Here is a 23,141-nt window from a genome sequence, read left to right as displayed (position 1 = left end):
AAGTCCTGCTCGCAGTCACCGCTCGCCCACGGCATTGAATATATGCCTATGTCTTTTTTCAATCTCACAAATTATATTACGTTTCTAGGTTGCTATGCAATAGTACATTAAATCTACATAGATTAACATTTCAGAAGGGCCTGTGCACACTGAAATAACAATGGTATAATAAAGCTATCCAGTATCTGCAGCTACATACAAACACAACCGGTATTTATCCTGCAAGATTAATAATTAAATAAAGGAATACAGTAAATGTATTTGTATCCCCAGCATTGCAACATGGTTTGTTCCATATACAAGTGACTCAACTGAGAATCAGCTGCTACCGTATGTCCACCAATTAGGCAGAAACACGAAGCCCCTGGGAGTACATATGACTTATACCTGAGGAACTATCCATATGTGATTGGGTAGCACAGTAGTGTACTTGCGCCCTTAGTACTAAACTTTATTGTTATTATTACTCCAAACTTTTGAGTTAACATTTATCGACTACGACGACTACGTATAGGAATTTAAAAGCAGACTTGATCTTTTAAAATAACACTTTATTTGTAATTTAACAGGTTTTATGCAGAGGAAGCGACACAATGTTAATATAATTACAGAGCTTAGAAGTATCCGTGGCTCAGGGCAGCCACCAGGACTGCAATAAATTTCTCCCAGGCAGCCTGGACTTGAGGAGTGAATGCGGATCCCAACTTAGCAGCCAAGACGATCACCAGCACTTCACCGAGACGCTGCAAATAGAAAGCTGCATGATCAGTTTATCACAGATAGAAACATAGATCTGCCAAGATGGACGTGTAACAGGGAAGGGCAGGCTATACATGTATCTCACATCATTGCTTTTCCCAGGTATTTTGCAGCTTGAAGCATCATATGAATGACAGATCAGAACATTACAGCCCTTCCCAGTTACATGGTCAGTATATGTTGAACATTTCCCTCACCAATCATTGTGACACATTTTTGATTTATGGATGGCATCAGGGTTGGACTGACCCAGAAGGGTACAGAAGAAACCTCCTACATTGTCACACATGCAATAGCAGAATTTACTATATATATTTATCAAGGAGCCCAGACCATGTACACTCATTAGTTTAGTCAAGCCCCTGAGACAGTTGGCCACACCCCTTTAGGTGACTTGCCACATTCCTAAACACGTGCCCTTATCACAAATTCCCCGGATGGGCCCCTCAGGCCCCAGTCCAACACTGGATGGCATATATTTAGTAATGTGGTTTATGCCATATTATATTACTATATCACCATGGCTATTTTCATTACAGGGCAATGTCGGTAATGCTCAGACTACTGCTAGAATCCTGACTGATTTCTCTCTACTTATAACTAACACACCACAAATGCAGAATAATATGAATGATAACTGACCGACACTATAATAGTCCCTTATCGTGCAGTCATATCACTGTACCTTGAAGTTCTCGGGATCCACATTGAGCACCTGGGCGTGGGTCTTGCTGAGGTTTCCCAGGTGATGTTTCACATCATCCAGATGGTTAATGGCATTGCCAATAGCTGTGAGAACCTTCTTGCCATGCTCTTGTACCTTGACATTACCATTGATGGCTGTGATATTGGACAGGTTTCCAAAGCTGCTGAAATACCTTTGGGTCCAGGGGTAGACATGGAGCAGCCTGAAGATTGGAGAAGAAAGATTAATATACTCAAGGAAATGTAATAGGGTCTGAGATTGCTGCAGTGCGGGATGCCGGCCCATCATGGATGTTTTTTTTTAAAGAAGCAATAATTGACAAGGAAAAATCATGCTTTGTAATTGATTGCGTTAAAAAAAATTCTCTGAGATTGTCTGGCATCCTGCACCTCCAGCGATCTCAGACACTATTTAATTACCAGCATGTACTGTATTGTTAGGACTCTGCTGGGTAAATTTACTAAGAAGGGAGTTTTAATAAAGATGGGTAGTACTAGTTGCCCATAACAACCAATCAGATTCTATCTATTGACTCTGATTGGTTGTTATGGGCAACATACCATCTTTAATAGAACTCCCATCTTAGTAATTTTAGCCCTGTATATCTATATCAATCCTATGTTATTTAAATTACTCATATATGTCTACATTTTTCATAAGTTAGACAAGGATAACCATCTACTTCATTTTATTTTACTTACATTTATATAGTGTACATATTATACAATATGGATTTGTTTCTGGCTCTTTACAATCTACTATCTTATAAATGTAAAGCTATACATTACCTGCTCAGAGTATCCAGACCTTCCCGTTCAATATTGACTTTGGCCCATACAGAAGTGATGGCGGCTCTCTCTTCGGCTGTCCAGTTGACCATGGTGGCTTTCTGATTAGAGGGTGAGAGTACAGCAGTAATACTCACAAGGGGCAGTGGGTACATAACAGGCCCCTTCCTATTTATAAGAGCCTTTCGCATGGTCCACCCATGCTACACTGTTGCTGTGTCATTCTTATCCCCTTATCCACTAAAATCTGATAGGTCTGCAAATGGAAACTGCATGCTAAGCGTTTTCAAACTACATTGCAGTTCTCATTTCAATAAAAATACTTTTGTTCTCCACTAAATAACATATTTTCTTTTAACAGTTTATGTTCTTTTAAAAATATGATGATAAACACACAAAGAGATCTAACGTAAGATTAGTCTTTTCCCAAGGTTTTTAGTAAAACTGTTATAATGGTAAAGGTTAAGATGATGCCTCTAATAATGAGTTATTGCTTTTCCAAGAGTAAAGCTTAGAATAACTGGTTCTCAAACTACTGCAGAACCACAAATACCATAATGCCTTGTCATCTGAAGGGGGCTTGTAGTTCCAAAGTAGCTATTGTGGCACAGAATGCTTAAGTGTTCTATGTTTAAAATCAAAATAATTTAATTGTAGTCATATGAATATAATTGTGAATTTCATACTAGCAGGGCTATTTTTCAGCAGGCTCCAGCAGGAACTGAGGCCCTTATTCTAGTTCACTCTTTCTGACAAAATATTTCTTAAGGTGCGTACACACGGGTGCAATTATGTATGAAATCGCTGGCAAAATGGTCGCTCAGCGACCATATTGCCAGTGATTTCATGTGCAGCCGGCGATAGATGGCTGGGAGCGCACTCCCGCAGCCAGCCCTTCATGGTCGCTGGTCGCAGGAGCATGCTCCTGCGACCAGCGCCTTCCCCCAGCGATCGCCGGGCAGGAGGTCAGCGCCGGAGAAATCAGCGCTGTTCTCCCATGCCCTGCGACGCTGCTCCCTCCCTCCTCCCGTCACCTGCTGCTGCGCTCCGCCTCCGCCCTGTAGCAGTGTCTCCTTTTCATCGCTGATGAAAAGGAAACACTAGCAATATGATTGCTAGAGATATATTACTAGCAATATATCCCCAGCAATCATATAGACCCGTGTGTACACAGCATTAGATGGACAAAACCATGTGCACTGTGAGTCTAATTATCTAATCTAATTATCTCTGCACAAGTAACACCTGCCTCACCTGCAGTGCACATGGTTTTGTCCATCTAAGAAATATTTTGTCAGAAAGAGTGAACTAGAATAAGGGCCTCAGTTTCTGCTGGAGCCTTCTGAAAAATAGCCCTGCATACTAGAGTAAGGGGAAATTTACTAAGAATACGAATATGATTTTTAAAATTTTAATATGAATGAATACGAATGCATATGGCTGTTTTAGCCGTAACAGTCAAATACAACTGCTTTGTAAACCCCGATGGTATATTCATTTGTATAAATTCGTATTCATTCATATGAATTTGCGTAGGCAGTCAGATCCGTGCAGGCTGCAGTGGGTAAAAAAGAATAGAAAAATAAATAAATAAATAAACCGGTGTAGGACCCCCTACACCCCCCCCCCCCCCCCCCCCGGTTGTAAAAAAATCAAGAAACAATTTGCGTAGGGTTTCACTGATAAATTACAACCAGCACCAGGACCCAGGGCCGGTCCTAGTTCCCAAAAAACGAGTAGGGGTCCCCTGTATTTTGAAAACCAACCCCAGGCCCAACCAGCCAGCAGGGTAATGCCACAGCCAGGGGAAGACTTTTTATACAGGTTCCCCCAGCCAAAGAATTCATCCCTACCGACCAGTCAGCCTGGGCAGGGGTCCTGGGGGAGTGGTGACCCCCCAATGAAGGGGTTCCCCCCTTCAGAACTTACCTGCCCAGGCTGAAGTCTGGTGCTGTCCCGGGTACCCCTGGGCTATGGGTACCGGGCAATTCAAGTGTAAAAAATATAAAAGACTATTGGGTTTTGCTAGCGGCTCCCGATTGCCCGCTAGGTCGCAAGCCAGCCAATAGCGCTATTCGGGGGGGGGGGGGGGGGCAGCACAATGTAAACAAAAACAGCATGCGGCTCCTGCTCAGGTCCCCCTGGATTCCTACATGGAACGAAGAGGAACAAAGAGGACCTGATCCACCCCAAGGAGTATGAAAGTATAGTTTGCCTCCACAGGTGCCCTTAATGGATTTCTACTGGACAAGGGGACCGATCTTCAATCAACATAGGTAAGTATGTATGAATGGGCTCTGTATGAAATTAAGTTTTATTTTTCATGTGTCACTGTGTTTATTTAACTATTGGTTTTGCTGTGCAACTAAGAGTCCCAGCAAGCCAATCAATGGGCCACATGCTGGGACTCATAGTTCCATAGCAAAACCCTATGGTCTTTTCTATTTTTTACACTTGAATCAGCCTGGTACCCACGGCCCAGGGGTACCGGGGAGAGCACCAGGCTTCAGCCTGGGCTGGTAAGTTCTGGAGCCGTTTCTTAAAATTATCTATTTATTTTATTTTATTTTTTACACTGAAGCCGATACCAATTTGTATTTTAAAATTCGTCTACTATACGAATGGATAGGACATTGAAAAATACAAATCAGTCCGCAATACAAATTTGCATACGGCTAAAACAGCTGTATGCAGTTGTATCCATTCGTATTAAGAATACGATTTTTCGTATTCATATTCTTACTAAATTTCCCCCTATGGGCAGGGTCGTCTTTTCGAATGGGCTTAATGGGCACTTGCCCAGGGGCCCCAGGTGTATAAGGGCTGATAGCTGTGGATCCCCTTTTTCCAGGGATACCAGAATTTAGAAAATCTGCCCTGGGGAACTGGAGATATCAACTTCAAACAGCAGTCCACATCCGACCTGTTAGTTGCAATTCCCAGTCATATTTCTCAGGTTCTCTCTGACTTAAGAGTTTTCTGAGAGTATATATCAAAAGCTGGGACTCTCCCCTTTCTGTCGACACTAGCGGCTTGGGTACTTGTGGATTATCACGGCTCCCATTGCATGCCATCGCATGCCATATATAGTGGCATGCGATGCAATGCGATTTTTACCGTTTTTGGACGTTTTTTTTTACAAAATCGTATGCAATCGCATCGCATGCGATTTGATCGCATACGATTTGATCGCATATGATCGCATACGATTTTGCACTGAAAATCATCCAAATGCATTGGAATTAGTACTAAACATGTTCAATGGCCCCCAAATGGCATTTTTTAGGCTGTACCACCCCCACTATCAACGCGAACCTGAAGCGTGGCGAGCGGTGGCGGTACGCGTCCTACGACCTTTTCATACCCCCACTATCCACGTCGGCGTGGAGTTGAGAATAGAAAGTGTGGCGAGCGCAGCGAGCCACCGAGCTCAAAGCATGGCGAGGGGACGCGGACACCTGTGAAGCCTGTGAGGGGACGCGTATACCTGTGAAGGTATCCGCATCCCCTCGCAGGGCTCGCTGCGCTCACCACGCTTCGGGCTCGGTGGCTCGCTGCGCTCGCCACACTTTCTATTCTCAACTCCACGCCGACGTGGATAGTGGGGGTATGAAAAGGTCGAAGGACGCGTACCGCCGCCACTCGCGGGCTCGCTGCGCTCGCCACGCTTCGGGTTCGCGTTGATAGTGGAGGTGGTACAGCCTCAAAAATGCCATTTGGGGGCCATTGAACATGTTAAATACTAATTCCAATGCATTTGGATGCTTTTCAGTGCAAAATCGTATGCGATCGCATGCGATCAAATTGCATGCGATGCGATCGCATGCGATGCGATCACAAGCGATGCGATGCGATTTTTTAGCATACGATGCCCATCGTGGGAGCCAGATAATCAACAAGTACCGCGGCTTGTCTTTATCATGGACAGAACCAGAGATATCAGCCTTCCAGAAGCCGGTTCCTGCTCCAGCTCCAGCTCCAAACGTCTGGTGTACAGTTTTGTATTTTTGTCAATGGATTGCTCTGGCTCCTGATCTCTGATCCCCAAGTCCCCAGCACCTCCTGAAAGGTGGGACTCTAGGTTTTTATACTATTGAAGGCTAAGAAATCTATTTCCAGATAATGGCGATATCTGCAGTCAAACAAGCTGCCCTTCCACCGGAAAATGATGAATATTAAGCTATACAAATTTGCATACGGCTAAAACAGCTGTATGCAGTTGTATCCATTCGTATTAAGAATACGATTTTTCGTATTCATATTCTTACTAAATTTCCCCCTATGGGCAGGGTCGTCTTTTCGAATGGGCTTAATGGGCACTTGCCCAGGGGCCCCAGGTGTATAAGGGCTGATAGCTGTGGATCCCCTTTTTCCAGGGATACCAGAATTTAGAAAATCTGCCCTGGGGAACTGGAGATATCAACTTCAAACAGCAGTCCACATCCGACCTGTTAGTTGCAATTCCCAGTCATATTTCTCAGGTTCTCTCTGACTTAAGAGTTTTCTGAGAGTATATATCAAAAGCTGGGACTCTCCCCTTTCTGTCGACACTAGCGGCTTGGGTACTTGTGGATTATCACGGCTCCCATTGCATGCCATCGCATGCCATATATAGTGGCATGCGATGCAATGCGATTTTTACCGTTTTTGGACGTTTTTTTTTACAAAATCGTATGCAATCGCATCGCATGCGATTTGATCGCATACGATTTGATCGCATATGATCGCATACGATTTTGCACTGAAAATCATCCAAATGCATTGGAATTAGTACTAAACATGTTCAATGGCCCCCAAATGGCATTTTTTAGGCTGTACCACCCCCACTATCAACGCGAACCCGAAGCGTGGCGAGCGGTGGCGGTACGCGTCCTACGACCTTTTCATACCCCCACTATCCACGTCGGCGTGGAGTTGAGAATAGAAAGTGTGGCGAGCGCAGCGAGCCACCGAGCTCAAAGCATGGCGAGGGGACGCGGACACCTGTGAAGCCTGTGAGGGGACGCGTATACCTGTGAAGGTATCCGCATCCCCTCGCAGGGCTCGCTGCGCTCACCACGCTTCGGGCTCGGTGGCTCGCTGCGCTCGCCACACTTTCTATTCTCAACTCCACGCCGACGTGGATAGTGGGGGTATGAAAAGGTCGAAGGACGCGTACCGCCGCCACTCGCGGGCTCGCTGCGCTCGCCACGCTTCGGGTTCGCGTTGATAGTGGAGGTGGTACAGCCTCAAAAATGCCATTTGGGGGCCATTGAACATGTTAAATACTAATTCCAATGCATTTGGATGCTTTTCAGTGCAAAATCGTATGCGATCGCATGCGATCAAATTGCATGCGATGCGATCACATGCGATGCGATCACAAGCGATGCGATGCGATTTTTTAGCATACGATGCCCATCGTGGGAGCCAGATAATCAACAAGTACCGCGGCTTGTCTTTATCATGGACAGAACCAGAGATATCAGCCTTCCAGAAGCCGGTTCCTGCTCCAGCTCCAGCTCCAAACGTCTGGTGTACAGTTTTGTATTTTTGTCAATGGATTGCTCTGGCTCCTGATCTCTGATCCCCAAGTCCCCAGCACCTCCTGAAAGGTGGGACTCTAGGTTTTTATACTATTGAAGGCTAAGAAATCTATTTCCAGATAATGGCGATATCTGCAGTCAAACAAGCTGCCCTTCCACCGGAAAATGATGAATATTAAGCTATACAAATTTGCATACGGCTAAAACAGCTGTATGCAGTTGTATCCATTCGTATTAAGAATACGATTTTTTGTATTCATATTCTTACTAAATTTCCCCCTATGAGCAGGGTCATCTTTTCGAATGGGCTTAATGGGCACTTGCCCAGGGGCCCCAGGTGTATAAGGGCTGATAGCTGAGGATCCCCTTTTTCCAGGGATACCAGAATTTAGAAAATCGGCCCTGGGGAACTGGAGATATCCAACTTCAAGCAGCAGTCCACATCCGACCTGTTAGTTGCAATTCCCAGTCATATTTCTCAGGTTCTCTCTGACTTAGAGTTTTCTGAGAGTATATATCAAAAGCTGGGACTCTCCCCTTTCTGTCGACACTAGCGGCTTGTCTTTATCATGGACAGAACCAGAGATATCAGCCTTCCAGAAGCTGGTTCCTGCTCCAGCTCCAAACGTCTGGTGTACAGTTTTGTATTTTTGTCAATGGATTGCTCTGGCTCCTGATCTCTGATCCCCAAGTCCCCAGCACCTCCTGAAAGGTGGGACTCTAGGTTTTTATACTATTGAAGGCTAAGAAATCCATTTCCAGATAATGGCGATATCTGCAGTCAAACAAGCTGCCCTTCCACCGGAAAATGATGGCTTAATGGGCACTTGCCCAGGGGCCCCAGGTGTATAAGGGCTGATAGCTGAGGATCCCCTTTTTCCAGGGATACCAGAATTTAGAAAATCGGCCCTGGGGAACTGGAGATATCCAACTTCAAGCAGCAGTCCACATCTGACCTGTTAGTTGCAATTCCCAGTCATATTTCTCAGGTTCTCTCTGACTTAGAGTTTTCTGAGAGTATGGGGGACATTTACCAAAATGGATTCGTAGAAAAAAGGTGTATTCGTAGGGAGAAATACACCTTTTTTTTACGAATTTGTATTTTCGGGATTTACAATCCCAAAAATACAACAATTCGTAGCCCTTAAGATGGAACATTCGTATTTGTATTTACAAATACGAATGTCTACACCATCGATAGGATACGACAGAAATCACCATTCAAAAGAATGGTGGTTCCTGATGTACTAAGCAGCCGTACTGATAATACGGCTGCTTAGTGGTGTAAAACAGGCATTCAAATACGACAGGAAAATAGAACACCATTTTCCTGTTCTATTTGCTTTAAGCCTGCACGGATCAGTCAGATCCGTGCAGGCTTCATAGTAAAAAAATAGAAAAATAAAATAAAAAACGGCGTGGGGTCCCCCCCACAGCCGAAACCAGCACCAGGCTGAAGGAGCCGGGGCCGGTAATTAAAAATCAGGAGCCGGCTCCTGTTTGGCCGCTAGGCGGCTCCTGATTGGCCAGAATTCATTCTTAGTGCAGACGCCGAGGAGGAAACATCTCTCCTCAGCGCGATGCGGAGACAGCGGGAACCTGCGACAGCTTAAAGATTACCTGGACTACGGCGGACCAAGAGAAGACTTCTTCAGCGCAGGACCAGGTGAGTAGGATTTCCTTCCACAGCTCCAACATGGATTTCTTCGGACCCGGACACCGCCATGGACCTAGAGGACGACACGGACCGTCGACATGGACCTGGAGGACGACGCAGACAGCCGACATGGACCTGGAGGATGACACAGGACATCAGGACCAGGGCTACCTATGGGATCAAGAAAGGTAAGTATCAGTATGTGTGTAATGTATGTATTAAACTTTTATTTTCATTGTGTCAGTGTGTTTATTGTAATATTTTTTTAACTGTGGAACTACAAGTGCCAGCGGGCCCTTTAATGCCCAGCAGGCTGGGACTTGTGGTTCTCCAAGTCCCAGCTTGCTGGGGAGGCTTGCTGGCACTTGTAGTGCCATAGTAAAAAACAATAGTTTCATCTTTTTTTTTACACTTAATCAGCCCGATGCCCACCGCCCAGGGGCATCGGGGACAGTACCAGGCTTCAGCCTGGTCAGGTAAGTCCTGGAGGGGGGGGACCCCTTCATTGGGGGGTCCCCACTCCCCCAGGGCCCCTGGCCAGGCTGACTGGTCGGTAGGGATGAATGCTTTGGCCGGGGGGACTTGTATAAAAAGTCTCCCCCCGGCTGTGGCATTACCCTGCTGGCTGGTTTTGCCTGGGGCTGGTTCTTAAAATACGGGGGACCCCTAGTCATTTCGTCCCTCATATTTTGGGAACCAGCCCCAGAGCAGGAGCCTGGGGCTGGTTGTTAAAAATCGGGGTACCCCTATTTGTCGGGTTCCCTGATTTTTAATTACCGGCTCCAGGCTCTGTCAGCCTGGTGCTGGTTTCGGCTGTGGGGGGGACCCCACACCGTTTTTTTTTTTTATATTTATTTATTTTTCTATTTTTTTTTACACTCTGCAGCCTGCACGGATCTGACTGATCCGTGCAGACTGCTAGAAATAATTCGTATTAGCGGCCGTATATATGTGCCGCTAATACGAATCATTACACCATCGGAGGGTTACAAAGCAGTCGTATCTGACTGCTTTGTAATTTCCCCTCCGGAACACGACTTTGCATACGACTAAAACAGTCGTATGCAGCCGTAGGGGAAATACCAATACGAAAAACTAGGTTTTTCATATTGGTAAATTTCCCCCTATATATCAAAAGCTGGGACTCTCCCCTTTCTGTCGACACTAGCGGCTTGTCTTTATCATGGACAGAACCAGAGATATCAGCCTTCCAGAAGCTGGTTCCTGCTCCAGCTCCAAACGTCTGGTGTACAGTTTTGTATTTTTGTCAATGGATTGCTCTGGCTCCTGATCTCTGATCCCCAAGTCCCCAGCACCTCCTGAAAGGTGGGACTCTAGGTTTTTATACTATTGAAGGCTAAGAAATCTATTTCCAGATAATAGCGATATCTGCAGTCAAACAAGCTGCCCTTCCAACGGAAAATGACGAATATTAAGCCCACTCCACTATCCAACCCTCCCCTGCATATAAAACACCCCCTACCTCCCTGGAAGTCATATACATGGGACCCTTAATTCAGCTTAGTGCCCCCTTCCACACGTTAGTGTTCTCCCTCCCACCACCTGTGCAGTAGAGGAGTAAATAGCAGAAGTTACTGCTCCAGGTCCTACATGTTGAATGGAAGATAGAGCACCCCCTGCCACCCGTGAGACATCAAAGCTGCTGCTGATAGAACCCCCCACCCCTAGGAGGAGAGAATGGGTAAGGGCCCACACTGCTGTTAAGACAGCCCTGCCTATGGGTCTGAATGAAAGTTTTACGCTATGACCAGGGCCGTTTCTACAGGCGGACAAGCCGTGCAGCAGCCCGGGGCGCCGCACGGCTTGTCCACCTGTTACACAGCCAGGGCGCCCGGCCGGCAGCTGAGCTCTCAGCTCCCCACAACGCCGCTGCCGCGGCGCCGCCTCCAAGTCTCCCCCGCCGCCTCCAAGTCTCCCCCGCCGCCGCCTCCTCCAAGTCCCGTCCCGTCCCCCCGCCCCCCACCCCCCGCAACGAATAGGCGCACAGGTGAGCCCCAGGGGAGGAGAGCGCAGCGCGTCTCTCCTTCCCCTCGCTCGCTGTGTCATTGGGCTGGCAGCCAATCAGAGGACCTTGCGGGCTGGCAGCCAATCAGGAGCCAGCCCGCGAGGTATGAATGGCTGCCGGCTCAGGGACACATCGAAAGCAGCAGCAGCAGCATGCAGCGGCGGGGGACTGGAGGGGGAGACCCAGAGAGAGAGAGAGAGAGTGAGTTGTGCTGCTGGCACTTTGGGGGCATATATGTGGCACTTTGGGGGCATATATGTGGCACTTTGGGGGCATATCTGTGGCACTGTAGGGGCATATCTGTGGCACTGTAGGGGCATATCTGGCACTGTGGGGGCATATGTGTGGCACTGGGGGCATATTTGGCACTGTGGGGGATATATATGTGGCATTGTGGGGGCATATCTGGCACTGTATGGGCATATGTGTGTCACTGTGGGGGCATATGTGTGTCACTGTGGGGGCAAATGTGTGTCACTGTGGGGGCATATCTGGCACTGGTGACATATCTGGCACTAGGGGCATATTTGGCACTATGTGGGGCATATATATGTGGCACTGTGGGGGCATATATATGTGGCACTGTGGGGGCATATGTGTGGCACTGTGGGGGCATATGTGTGGCACTGTGGGGGCATATTAATAAACGGCATGAGTTGTGCGGCAGCGGCGTGTGGGGCATAATGTGTAATAGGCATTACGGTGTGGGGAGTATTGTGTAATTGCCATCACAGTGTGGGGTGTAACAGGCATCATAATGTGTAATTGTCATCATGGTGTGCGGCGTAATGTGTAATTGTCATCATGGTGTGCGGCGTAATGTGTAATTGTCATCACGGTGTGCGACATAATGTGTAATTGTCATCACGGTGTGCGACAATGTGTAATTGTCATCACGGTGTGCGGCGTCATGGATAAATAGTGTATAATGATTCAAGTAACCTGTCATTGTTTGGCCTTGATCTGTGAGGCGTACTAGGTCACTGTGTGGGCCTTTATATTTTTATGTCACTGTGTGGCCTTCAGCCGGCCAACTAAAGTGCGGGAGTACAATGACAATTCCTGCGGTAACCAATGTCTGGACATGCAGGTTGCAAAGGTGAGTTGTAAGGTAATTGTTTTCCTGCTAGACCACGCCCTTATATTAAGCCACGCCCATTTGAAAAATAAACCACGCCCCTATTTTGGCGCGCGCGCCTGCGGCGCGCGCAATTTCTTCTATGTCGTTAACTTTTTTTTTGGGGGGGGGGGGGGGGGGCATTTTTATTCCTTTGCCCTGGGAGCTAAATTGTCTAGAAACAGCCCTGGCTATGACAATGTTTACGTAACTGAGTGGCAGACTGTGCATGCTCCGTGATCACACTGCACATGTGTAAAGGGGCCTTTTCGAGTCGCTGCGATCATGTACGCAAAGAAACATGGCATCTGCTTACAGTCTGCATAGCAATAGACCTACTTAAACAACGGATGTTCCTCATTTGTGCTTTGAGGCTGTGAATGTGTGCACATTCAGACACATGTAGGTGTCTCATTTAATTTCTGGGCAGCAGCTTCACTTGTTAACATTAGTAGTATCATAGCCTGGAGAATCCCATTTGCGATTGCATTAGCGTACAATTGAGAATCAGGCCCTTAATGCGATTCTACTTGCATATCATGCAGAACAGAACATTGTATTGCCATTCATTGGTATTACAGCTGATATTGTGATGACTCATAGGTTGATGCTGCATTTTCTTGTCTCCTTATCCTTAGTCTACCTCTCCTATTTCCTCTTCTTACTCTATGTTCCACTGGATGCTGTATAATGTTTATCTTTTTCTTTTCTCTGTGTGTGCAATCTTGCTAACATGTAAGTTTGTCTCAGACTCAGCATTTTAGTAGCACTTTTGCTTTTGGAGAGCAGTTTTCAGTAATCTAGCCACACTGGTAGGACTGGAGAAGACGATGTGTTTCCTGTCTGATTATGTCTTAACTGTCCATGCAATATTTACATATTGGGGGTTATTCTGGCTGATTCGATTTGAGTCCACCAAATCCCACCTTGCAAATGGTGGCCTGGCCGCCACCCTGTGACAGCGTGTGTTCGCACACACTGGCTGTGAATGGATGTATGACATAAACATCCATTTGCAGCCTGCAGGGGAACACCCACATCATTCGAGGTCGCCGATCATCGAATGATGTGGAAGGTCCACGCACATCTAGAGCAACCTTCATGTGCATGCACATTTTGAAGGAAGTGGGCGGGAAGCTGACATCCGGTGATGTCATCTGCCCGCCCCCAGCGCGCACGTCACCAGGCTATCACCATGAAATCGCACAGCATTTTCATGGTACCGCCCATGAAATGCTGGGCATTCCCATGGGCCAGTAGGGGCGGTAGGGAGTGGATAGAGACCCAGGGCGGTAGGGAGTGGATAGAGACGCAGGGCAGTAGGGAGTGGATAGAGGCGCAGGGCGGTAGGGAGTGGATAGAGGCGCAGGGCAGTAGGGAGTGGATAGAGGCGCAGGGCGGTAGGGAGTGGATAGAGGCGCAGGGCGGTAGGGAGTGGATAGAGGCGCAGAGCGGTAGGGAGTGGATAGAGACGCAGGGCGGTAGGGAGTGGATAGAGGCGCAGAGCGGTAGGGAGTGGATAGAGATGCAGGGCGGTAGGGAGTGGATAGAGACGCAGGGTGGTAGGGAGTGGATAGAGGCGCAGGGCAGTAGGGAGTGGATAGAGGCGCAGGGCGGTAGGGAGTGGATAGAGATGCAGGGCGGTAGGGAGTGGATAGAGGCGCAGGGCGCTAGGGAGTGGATAGAGATGCAGGGCTGTAGGGAGTGGATAGAGACGCAGGATGGTAGGGAGTGGATAGAGACACAGGGCGGTAGGGAGTGGATAGAGACGCAGGATGGTAGGGAGTGGATAGAGACACAGGGCGGTAGGGAGTGGATAGATATGCAGGGCAGTAGGGAGTGGATAGAGGCGCAGGGCGGTATTGAGTGGATAGAGATGCAGGGCGGTAGGGAGTGGATAGAGACGCAGGGCGGTAGGGAGTGGATAGAGATGCAGGGCGGTAGGGAGTGGATAGAGACGCAGGGCAGTAGGGAGTGGATAGAGACACATGGCGGTAGGGAGTGGATAGAGGCGCAGGGCGCTAGGGAGTGGATAGAGACGCTGGGCAGTAGGGAGTGGATAGAGACGCAGGGCGGTAGGGAGTGGATAGAGACGCAGGGTGGTAGGGAGTGGATAGAGACGCAGGGTGGTAGGGAGTGGATAGAGATGCAGGGTGATAGGGAGTGGATAGAGAAGCAGATTGGTAGGGAGTGGATAGAGACTCAGGCTGGTAGGGAGTGGATAGAGACGCAGGGCGGTAGGGAGTGGATAGAGACGCAGGGCGGTAGGGAGTGGATAGAGACGCAGGGCGGTAGGGAGTGGATAGAGACGCAGGGCGGTAGGGAGTGGATAGAGACGCAGGGCGGTAGGGAGTGGATAGAGACGCAGGGCGGTAGGGAGTGGATAGAGACGCAGGGCGGTAGGGAGTGGATAGAGACGCAGGGTGGTAGGGAGTGGATAGAGAAGCAGGGTAATAGGGAGTGGATGGAGACGCAGGGTGGTAGGGAGTGGATAGAGACGCAGGATGGTAGGGAGTGGATAGAGAAGCAGGGTAATAGGGAGTGGATGGAGATGCAGGGTGGTAGGGAGTGGATAGAGACGCAGGATGGTAGGGAGTGGATAGAGACGCATGGTGGTAGGGAGTGGATAGAGACGCAGGGTGGTAGGGAGTGGATAGAGACGCATGGTGGTAGGGAGTGGATAGAGACGCAGGATGGTAGGGAGTGGATAGAGAAGCAGGGTAATAGGGAGTGGATGGAGACGCAGGGTGGTAGGGAGTGGATAGAGACACAGGGTGGTAGGGAGTGGATAGATATGCAGGGCAGTAGGGAGTGGATAGAGGCGCAGGGCGGTATTGAGTGGATAGAGATGCAGGGCGGTAGGGAGTGGATAGAGACGCAGGGCGGTAGGGAGTGGATAGAGATGCAGGGCGGTAGGGAGTGGATAGAGACGCAGGGCAGTAGGGAGTGGATAGAGACACATGGCGGTAGGGAGTGGATAGAGGCGCAGGGCGCTAGGGAGTGGATAGAGACGCTGGGCAGTAGGGAGTGGATAGAGACGCAGGGCGGTAGGGAGTGGATAGAGACGCAGGGTGGTAGGGAGTGGATAGAGACGCAGGGTGGTAGGGAGTGGATAGAGATGCAGGGTGATAGGGAGTGGATAGAGAAGCAGATTGGTAGGGAGTGGATAGAGACTCAGGCTGGTAGGGAGTGGATAGAGACGCAGGGCGGTAGGGAGTGGATAGAGACGCAGGGCGGTAGGGAGTGGATAGAGACGCAGGGCGGTAGGGAGTGGATAGAGACGCAGGGCGGTAGGGAGTGGATAGAGACGCAGGGCGGTAGGGAGTGGATAGAGACGCAGGGCGGTAGGGAGTGGATAGAGACGCAGGGCGGTAGGGAGTGGATAGAGACGCAGGGTGGTAGGGAGTGGATAGAGAAGCAGGGTAATAGGGAGTGGATGGAGACGCAGGGTGGTAGGGAGTGGATAGAGACGCAGGATGGTAGGGAGTGGATAGAGAAGCAGGGTAATAGGGAGTGGATGGAGATGCAGGGTGGTAGGGAGTGGATAGAGACGCAGGATGGTAGGGAGTGGATAGAGACGCATGGTGGTAGGGAGTGGATAGAGACGCAGGGTGGTAGGGAGTGGATAGAGACGCATGGTGGTAGGGAGTGGATAGAGACGCAGGATGGTAGGGAGTGGATAGAGAAGCAGGGTAATAGGGAGTGGATGGAGACGCAGGGTGGTAGGGAGTGGATAGAGACACAGGGTGGTAGGGAGTGGATAGAGACACAGGGTGGTAGGGAGTGGATAGAGACGCAGGGTGGTAGGGAGTGGATAGAGACGCAGGGTGGTAGGGAGTGGATAGAGATGCAGGGTGATAGGGAGTGGATAGAGAAGCAGATTGGTAGGGAGTGGATAGAGACTCAGGCTGGTAGGGAGTGGATAGAGACACAGGGTGGTAGGCAGTGGATAGAGATACAGGGTGGTAGGGTAGGGAGGTGACAGTGAGATTTTGGGCCGGTAGGGAGTGGAGAGAGAGATGCAGGGTGGTAAGGAGAGGAGAGAGAGACGCTAGGCGGTATGGTGGTGATAGTGAGACGCTAGACAGTGGGGAGAGAGATACCAACACCAATAATCACCAAATACATATATAAATATGATAAATTATTTAAAATTCTACATACAAGCAGGGTAAATTAAAAAAAAACCTTCCTCACCTCAGAGTGCCTGCAGCTGCTCCTCTGAAACCTTCTGGCTGTCAGGCTGACACTATGCAGAGAGAGAGACTCTATCTGGTGGTGCTGGCAGACCAGGTGGGAGTTACCACCTCAGCCCACCATTGCAGTCACTGTGCATGTCCCAGGTGGCCCATGGTCACCTTTCCTAGGTGCCGCTTAAGTAGAACTGCCTACTCGCGGTCACCCGGACACCATCCCCGCCGCCCCCCCTGTCAGCCTTCACACTGACCCGCCAGCTGGCTGGTGCTCGACCTCTGTGCCACAGTGACCCGGAAGTTAGGTGGGAGCCTGGAACCCCCTGCATCAGTGGTCAGTCACAGACCCCCCGCTAGCAGCTACCCGATGTCAGATCAGCGTCGCGGTCACCCGGAAGCCGCCTTACACCGGCCGCTACTCTTCATGAACAGACAGCTGGACACCACCGCCCAGTAGCCTGGTCCCCCGCCAACTGCTGCCCCATCCTCCCTGCTAGTAATTTACAGTAGGCTGGCATTACTCTCGCGCGGGCCAGGTGAAACTATAGAGGTGCAGGGGGTAGCTTGCTCCCCCAGCCGCCGGACCCAATAGCAAGTGCTATCCCTGCACCTTTTATAGTTACGCCACTACTTCCACAACTCTGAGATTGAAGAGGCTGGAGCTGATGCCAAACCCCTTCCCTGAAAATGCGTTTTACCTGAAACTCCCACAAAACTGACAAACAACATGAACATTTTGTTGCTGTTTTGCCTTGCGCATGCACACTATAAACCATATACATGCGCAGTGATAATTGGTTGTTTGTGTGAATTCACCCAGCAGCGATCAGGTCTAACTAACTTTTGGAAAAGCAATACAATCATTATTAGAGACATCACTTACCATTACCATTATATAGGTTTACAGTAGCCCAAATCGTTAATTTTATTTTCTGGTACTTATCATTAACTTTTTATAACAACATAAAACCCCATAAAGAAAAAAACACAATTTATTGTAGAACAATCTTATGTTTATTGAAATGAGAGCCCTGCATGTGATGTAGTTTGAAAACGCTTAGCATGCCGTTTCCATTTGCAGACCTATCAGATTTTAGTGGATAAGGGGATAAGAATGACACAGCAACAGTGTAGCATGGGTGGACCATGCGAAAGGCTCTTATAAATAGGAAGGGGCCTGTTATGTACCCACTGCCCCTTGTGAGTATTACTGCTGTACTCTCACCCTCTAATCAGAAAGCCACCATGGTCAACTGGACAGCCGAAGAGAGAGCCGCCATCACTTCTGTATGGGCCAAAGTCAATATTGAACGGGAAGGTCTGGAGACTCTGAGCAGGTAATGTATAGCTTTACATTTATAAGATACACATCCATATTGTATACTATGTAAAATACAATTTAAAAAATACTGTAGATGGTTATTATTGTTTAGTATTATTTTCTTATGTATTTCTAGAAAATGCAGATGTACAGTATATTAATAATGTAAATAACAGCATCAACATGGAAATGAGGTCCATACAAAACATGATATTAATCTTTCTTCTCCAATCTTTATGTGTGCATCAGGCTGCTCCATGTCTACCCCTGGACCCAGAGGTATTTCAGCAGCTTTGGAAACCTGTCCAATATCACAGCCATCAATGGTAATGTCAAGGTACAAGAGCATGGCAAGAAGGTTCTCACAGCTATTGGCAATGCCATTAACCATCTGGATGATGTGAAACATCACCTGGGAAACCTCAGCAAGACCCACGCCCAGGTGCTCAATGTGGATCCCGAGAACTTCAAGGTACAGTGATATGACTGCACGATAAGGGACTATTATAATGTCGGTCAGTTATCATTCATATTATTCTGCATTTGTGGTGTTAGTTATAAGTAAGGAGAAATTCTAGCAGTAGTCTGAGCATTACTGACATTGCCCTGTAATGAAAATAGCCATGGTTATGAAATAGTAATATAATATGGCATAAACCAGATCACTGCCTATATGCCATCCATGAATCAGAAATGTGTCACAATGATTGGTGAGGGAAATGTTCAACATATACTGACCATGTAACTGGGAAGGGCTGTAATGTTCTGATCTGTCATTCATGTGATGCTTCAAGCTGCAAAATACCTGGGAAAAGCAATGATGTGAGATACATAGCCTGCCCTTCCCTGGTACACGTCCATCTTGGCAGATCTATGTTTCTATCTGTGATAAACTGATCATGCTGCTTTCTATTTGCAGCGTCTCGGTGAAGTGCTGGTGATCGTCTTGGCTGCTAAGTTGGGTTCCGCATTCACTCCTCAAGTCCAGGCTGCCTGGGAGAAATTTATTGCAGTCCTGGTGGATGCCCTGAGCCACGGATACGTCTAAGTCTCTGTAATTATATTAACATTGTGTCGCTTCCTCTGCATAAAACCTGTTAAATTACAAATAAAGTGTTATTTTAAAAGATCAAGTCTGCTTTTAGATTCCTATATGTTATCGATAAATGTTAACTCAAAAGTTTGGAGTAATAATAAGCACAATGTTTAGTAATGAGGCCACAAGTACACTACTGTGCTACACAAAAAAGGCTTTTTTCCAATCGCACAGGTGAGGATATCTGTGTATGTGATATAACCCTTTTGTATAATGATGAGACTTTAAATACGTCTTTATTTTAGGGTGTGCTGCCACTAGAACAGAAGAATAGATACAATTTTGAGAAAGACAAGGCTGTCATTAGTGTGGCGCACAGAGAGGTGGTTTTAATAAAAATTAACGGTACTTGTTTCCTAGCACGGCCACAATCTTATGGATCGTGTACCTTTAAGTTAAGGTACACGATCCACACGATGGACCCGATTTCCTTTGAAATCAGGTCCATTTTGCCGGCTAAGGCACAAAATCGGGGGCATCGCGTCGGTCGGGACCATTAACATTGGTCCCGACGCGACCGACGCGATGCCCCCGATTTCCCCATAGGCTTCAATGTTAAAATATTTTTTAACATTGAAATCGTGAGGATCGCGTCGGTCTTGTGCCATTATAATGGCACAAGATGAGATGGACTTAATTAAGTCCATCTCACCTTTAAAAAAATGTGAAAAATGTGAAATGGGCCAATATGACCCATTTCACATTATAGATGTCCCTGTCGTCACCCCACGATAGACGCCAACCCGAAGCGTGGCGAGCGGCGGCGGTGCGCGTCCTCCGACCTTTTCATTCCCCTACTATCCACTAGGGCGTGGAGTGAGAATAGAATAGTGTGGCGAGCGCAGCGAGCCACCGAGCCCGAAGCGTGTCGGGCGCAGCGAGCCCCGCGAGGGGACATGGATACCTTCACAGGTAAACGCGTCCCTTCGCGGGCTTCACAGGTATCCGCGTCCCCTCGCCACGCTTCGGGCTCGGTGGCTCGCTGCGCTCGCCACACTATTCTATTCTTACTCCACGCCCTAGTGGATAGTAGGGGAATGAAAAGGTCGGAGGACGCGCACCGCCGCCCCTCACGGGCTCGCTGCGCTCGCCACGCTTCGGGTTGGCGTCTATCGTGGGGTGGGGTTTACGTCCTTAAATTTGGGGGTCTAGGGAATATTTTACATTGAATCCAATGTAAAATCGGGTCCCAGGGACCCGATTTACATTTCATTCAATCAAAAAATCGGGTCGAAAATCGGGTCGGTCGCGTCGATCGCATCGCATGCGATGCGATCGACCCGATTTTTCCGACACGACCACCCCGATGTAAATCGGTGTGGCCGTGCTAGGAAACAAGTACCAAATTAACTTTTAATTAATATATCTTAAAATGGCGACATATAAAACACATAACATACATGGGTACATTTTTGACAAGGTAAGGATAAAAAAGGAATAAATCCTTGCTTAGTGTGTTTCGATATCCCTTAATGAAAGTTATGGACAGTGGTTGTATCAGTGCCACACTCGATGGGTGCACTGATCACTGCCTTCAATAATATCACAAGTATCCCCACTGTTCGGGCCCCCTCCCATTTATTTTACGATGATTTGGTGTGTCTTGTTTCAAATCGCCTGGTGTGTATCCACACGCAATTTCGTATGCAATAAATTGGTTGGATATGGAGTATTATACTTCCTCAATTAAATTGCATTACAACAGAAAGATATGCCACTCATTCCTTTTTTATCTATACCTTGTCAAAAATTTACCCATGTATGTTATGTGTTTTATATGTCGCCATTTTAAGATGTAATAATTAAAAGTAAATTTTTATTAAAACCACCTCTCTTTACCAGTGCGCCACACTAATGACAGCCTTCTCTTTCTCAAAAATTGACACTACTGTGCTACCCAATCACATATGGATAGTTCCTCAGGTATAAGCAGGAGGGAATTTAGATATCAAGTCCCCCCTAGGCGGCGCCCACATTTTATTAACACTGGTTGTACAATAAGCACTAATTTGGCAATTGTCAGTTTAATATAATAATAAGAAAGCCATAAGCTGGGATATTTTGTTTTGCTTTTAATTATATATACAAATTTGCTAATAAGCAGGGCCGACGGCAGGGGGTGCCGTGGGTAAAACTGTCCTGGCCCTGGTCTCTGGAGGGGCACGGGCAGCTGGCCACAGTGCCAAACCCCCCCCCCCCCGCACAACTCATCTCCCACCTGGCGGCCCCCCAGCCAGGCATACACAGTGCAGCCTGCAGAGCACCGAGCCTAAGATACAGAGGGCTCTTTGCTCTGCAGGCTGCACTGTGCAGTGTGCACTCCTGACCGTCCGTGAAGGAGGGAGATGCCGCGCCACTGGTTGCTGCTGGTAAGTAATGGTAATTGGGGGGGTAGGGGGAGGTAGGGTGCGGGCACACGGGGGGTACCACTGGTGGCCCAGGCCCCAACATTTCTAGTGGCGGCCCTGCTAATAAGGGTAGCTTGCAGTGCTCATATCCAATTGTCCACACTTCACTAACGAGGGCATACAGTATGGTACAGTGGGAAAAAAAGTCTTAGTTATGTTATAGTAATAAAACAAATATCCAAATGCTGTACCCCAGGAAGTGGCACCCCTAGGCATCTGCCTAATATGCCCACTGGGAATAAGTCATATGTACACTCAGGGATTGCATGTTTTGCCTTATTGATAGACTTAAAGGCTTAAGGGACAAAGCAAGCCACTTCGTATCTGGAACAAAGTATGTAGGTTATTCCGACCTGATCGCATGGCTGTGAATCGGCTGGCCTGGTGATTTTCAATCCACTGTGCATGCATGTGGCTTGCTGAATGCATGCAAGGAGTCATCCTGTGACAAATTCAGCCTCTTGTTTAGTTGTTGGCCATACGTAAGTTGATTAACAGGAAGCCGGCATTTGGGAATGGTAAACGTCCATTTACTCGAAAACTCAGGTGTGCCCAGGTGTTTTCAGGGAGGACGTTATATCAGCTTCGGCCGCTATCGGCCTATTTCTATAGCACTGGCTGAGTAGGTCCTGGGCTAAGCACAGACTGTAAAAATCATTAAGGGGTGAGTGTGTTGCGAATGGATTTGCAGCTTATCGCATGGCTGCGATTTTTTCACAAGGTTTTTGCGGCTTGCACAGGGCAGGATTTTATTCTGGTTGGGTGGTGATTACCAGCCCAGTGATCAGGTCTGAATAACCCCCATGTTGTAATACTATTGGAGCAGATACATTTATTTCTTTATCTATCATGCAGAGCAAATAGTGGCTGCATTTGCAGGGAGCCCACAAATGTTAGACAGAGTTATACACTGCAATTTAGATTTCTGTTTGTACACACCACTCTCACATCTAGGGGCCTAATTCAGACCTGATCGCAGGAGAAATTGTTCTTAAAATGGGAAATGCCGGGCCAAATGTAATTGAGTGTCAGAAAGTGAGAGATTTTGGGAGAGTTTTCCCATGTTTTTTTTAAAGCAGCAATCATTTACATGGCAAAATCAGCCCTATATCTGCAGATATATGCAACCAAGATCTCTGTATTATCTGATTATTATATGTATATTTCTCATTCAGTGTGCAATTGGGATACAAACTGTTTTTTTTCCTAACCAGATTTACCCCTCCCTGTTGGCACCTGAATGACATTACCTCTGATTGAGCAGCTTTCCAATAAAAGTGTTGTGCAGTTGAGAGAGGCATAGATGGGTCAGCATTAGGAGGGATTGCTGACACCTGAGTGCCATTGGAGAAGCCAGGGGTAGCTCCAGGTAAGCTGGCTCTCAGATGTTGTAGGCCATTATCATGTGGCCTTACACTGGGCTATTAAGCCCAGACATATATGTTATTGCTAATGGGATGGGTTTGGGAGTGTGATTCCCTCTTTGTTGGTATGGCTGGTCTGCTCCAGGTTAGCACACCCTAACACTTTATTAACATTTATGTT

At 47.7% G+C, this 23,141-nt stretch overlaps 2 protein-coding genes across 2 annotated transcripts; one reads left to right on the top strand and one right to left on the bottom strand.

Moving 5' to 3' along the window:
* Positions 1-614: 614 nt before the first annotated feature.
* On the bottom strand, positions 615-2,345 carry LOC146019508 (hemoglobin subunit beta-2-like). Its single transcript, XM_083152030.1, has 3 exons — positions 2,254-2,345; positions 1,445-1,667; positions 615-743 (listed from the first exon to the last, which is right to left on the bottom strand). Exons 1-3 carry the CDS (start codon positions 2,343-2,345, stop codon positions 615-617), a joined length of 444 nt encoding a protein of 147 aa, XP_083008156.1.
* A 15,671-nt stretch (positions 2,346-18,016) lies between these two features.
* LOC146019507 (hemoglobin subunit beta-2-like) lies at positions 18,017-19,160 on the top strand. Its single transcript, XM_083152029.1, has 3 exons — positions 18,017-18,108; positions 18,342-18,564; positions 19,012-19,160. Exons 1-3 carry the CDS (start codon positions 18,017-18,019, stop codon positions 19,138-19,140), a joined length of 444 nt encoding a protein of 147 aa, XP_083008155.1. The 3' UTR covers positions 19,141-19,160.
* Positions 19,161-23,141: the final 3,981 nt, after the last annotated feature.

Source organism: Crinia signifera, chromosome 7, assembly GCF_055691185.1.
Source record: "Crinia signifera chromosome 7, ASM5569118v1, whole genome shotgun sequence".
In the NCBI taxonomy this organism is placed as follows: Eukaryota; Metazoa; Chordata; class Amphibia; order Anura; family Myobatrachidae; genus Crinia; species Crinia signifera.
Note: the sequence above shows the minus strand (reverse complement) of the source record. Positions and strands in the feature narration are given on the sequence as shown.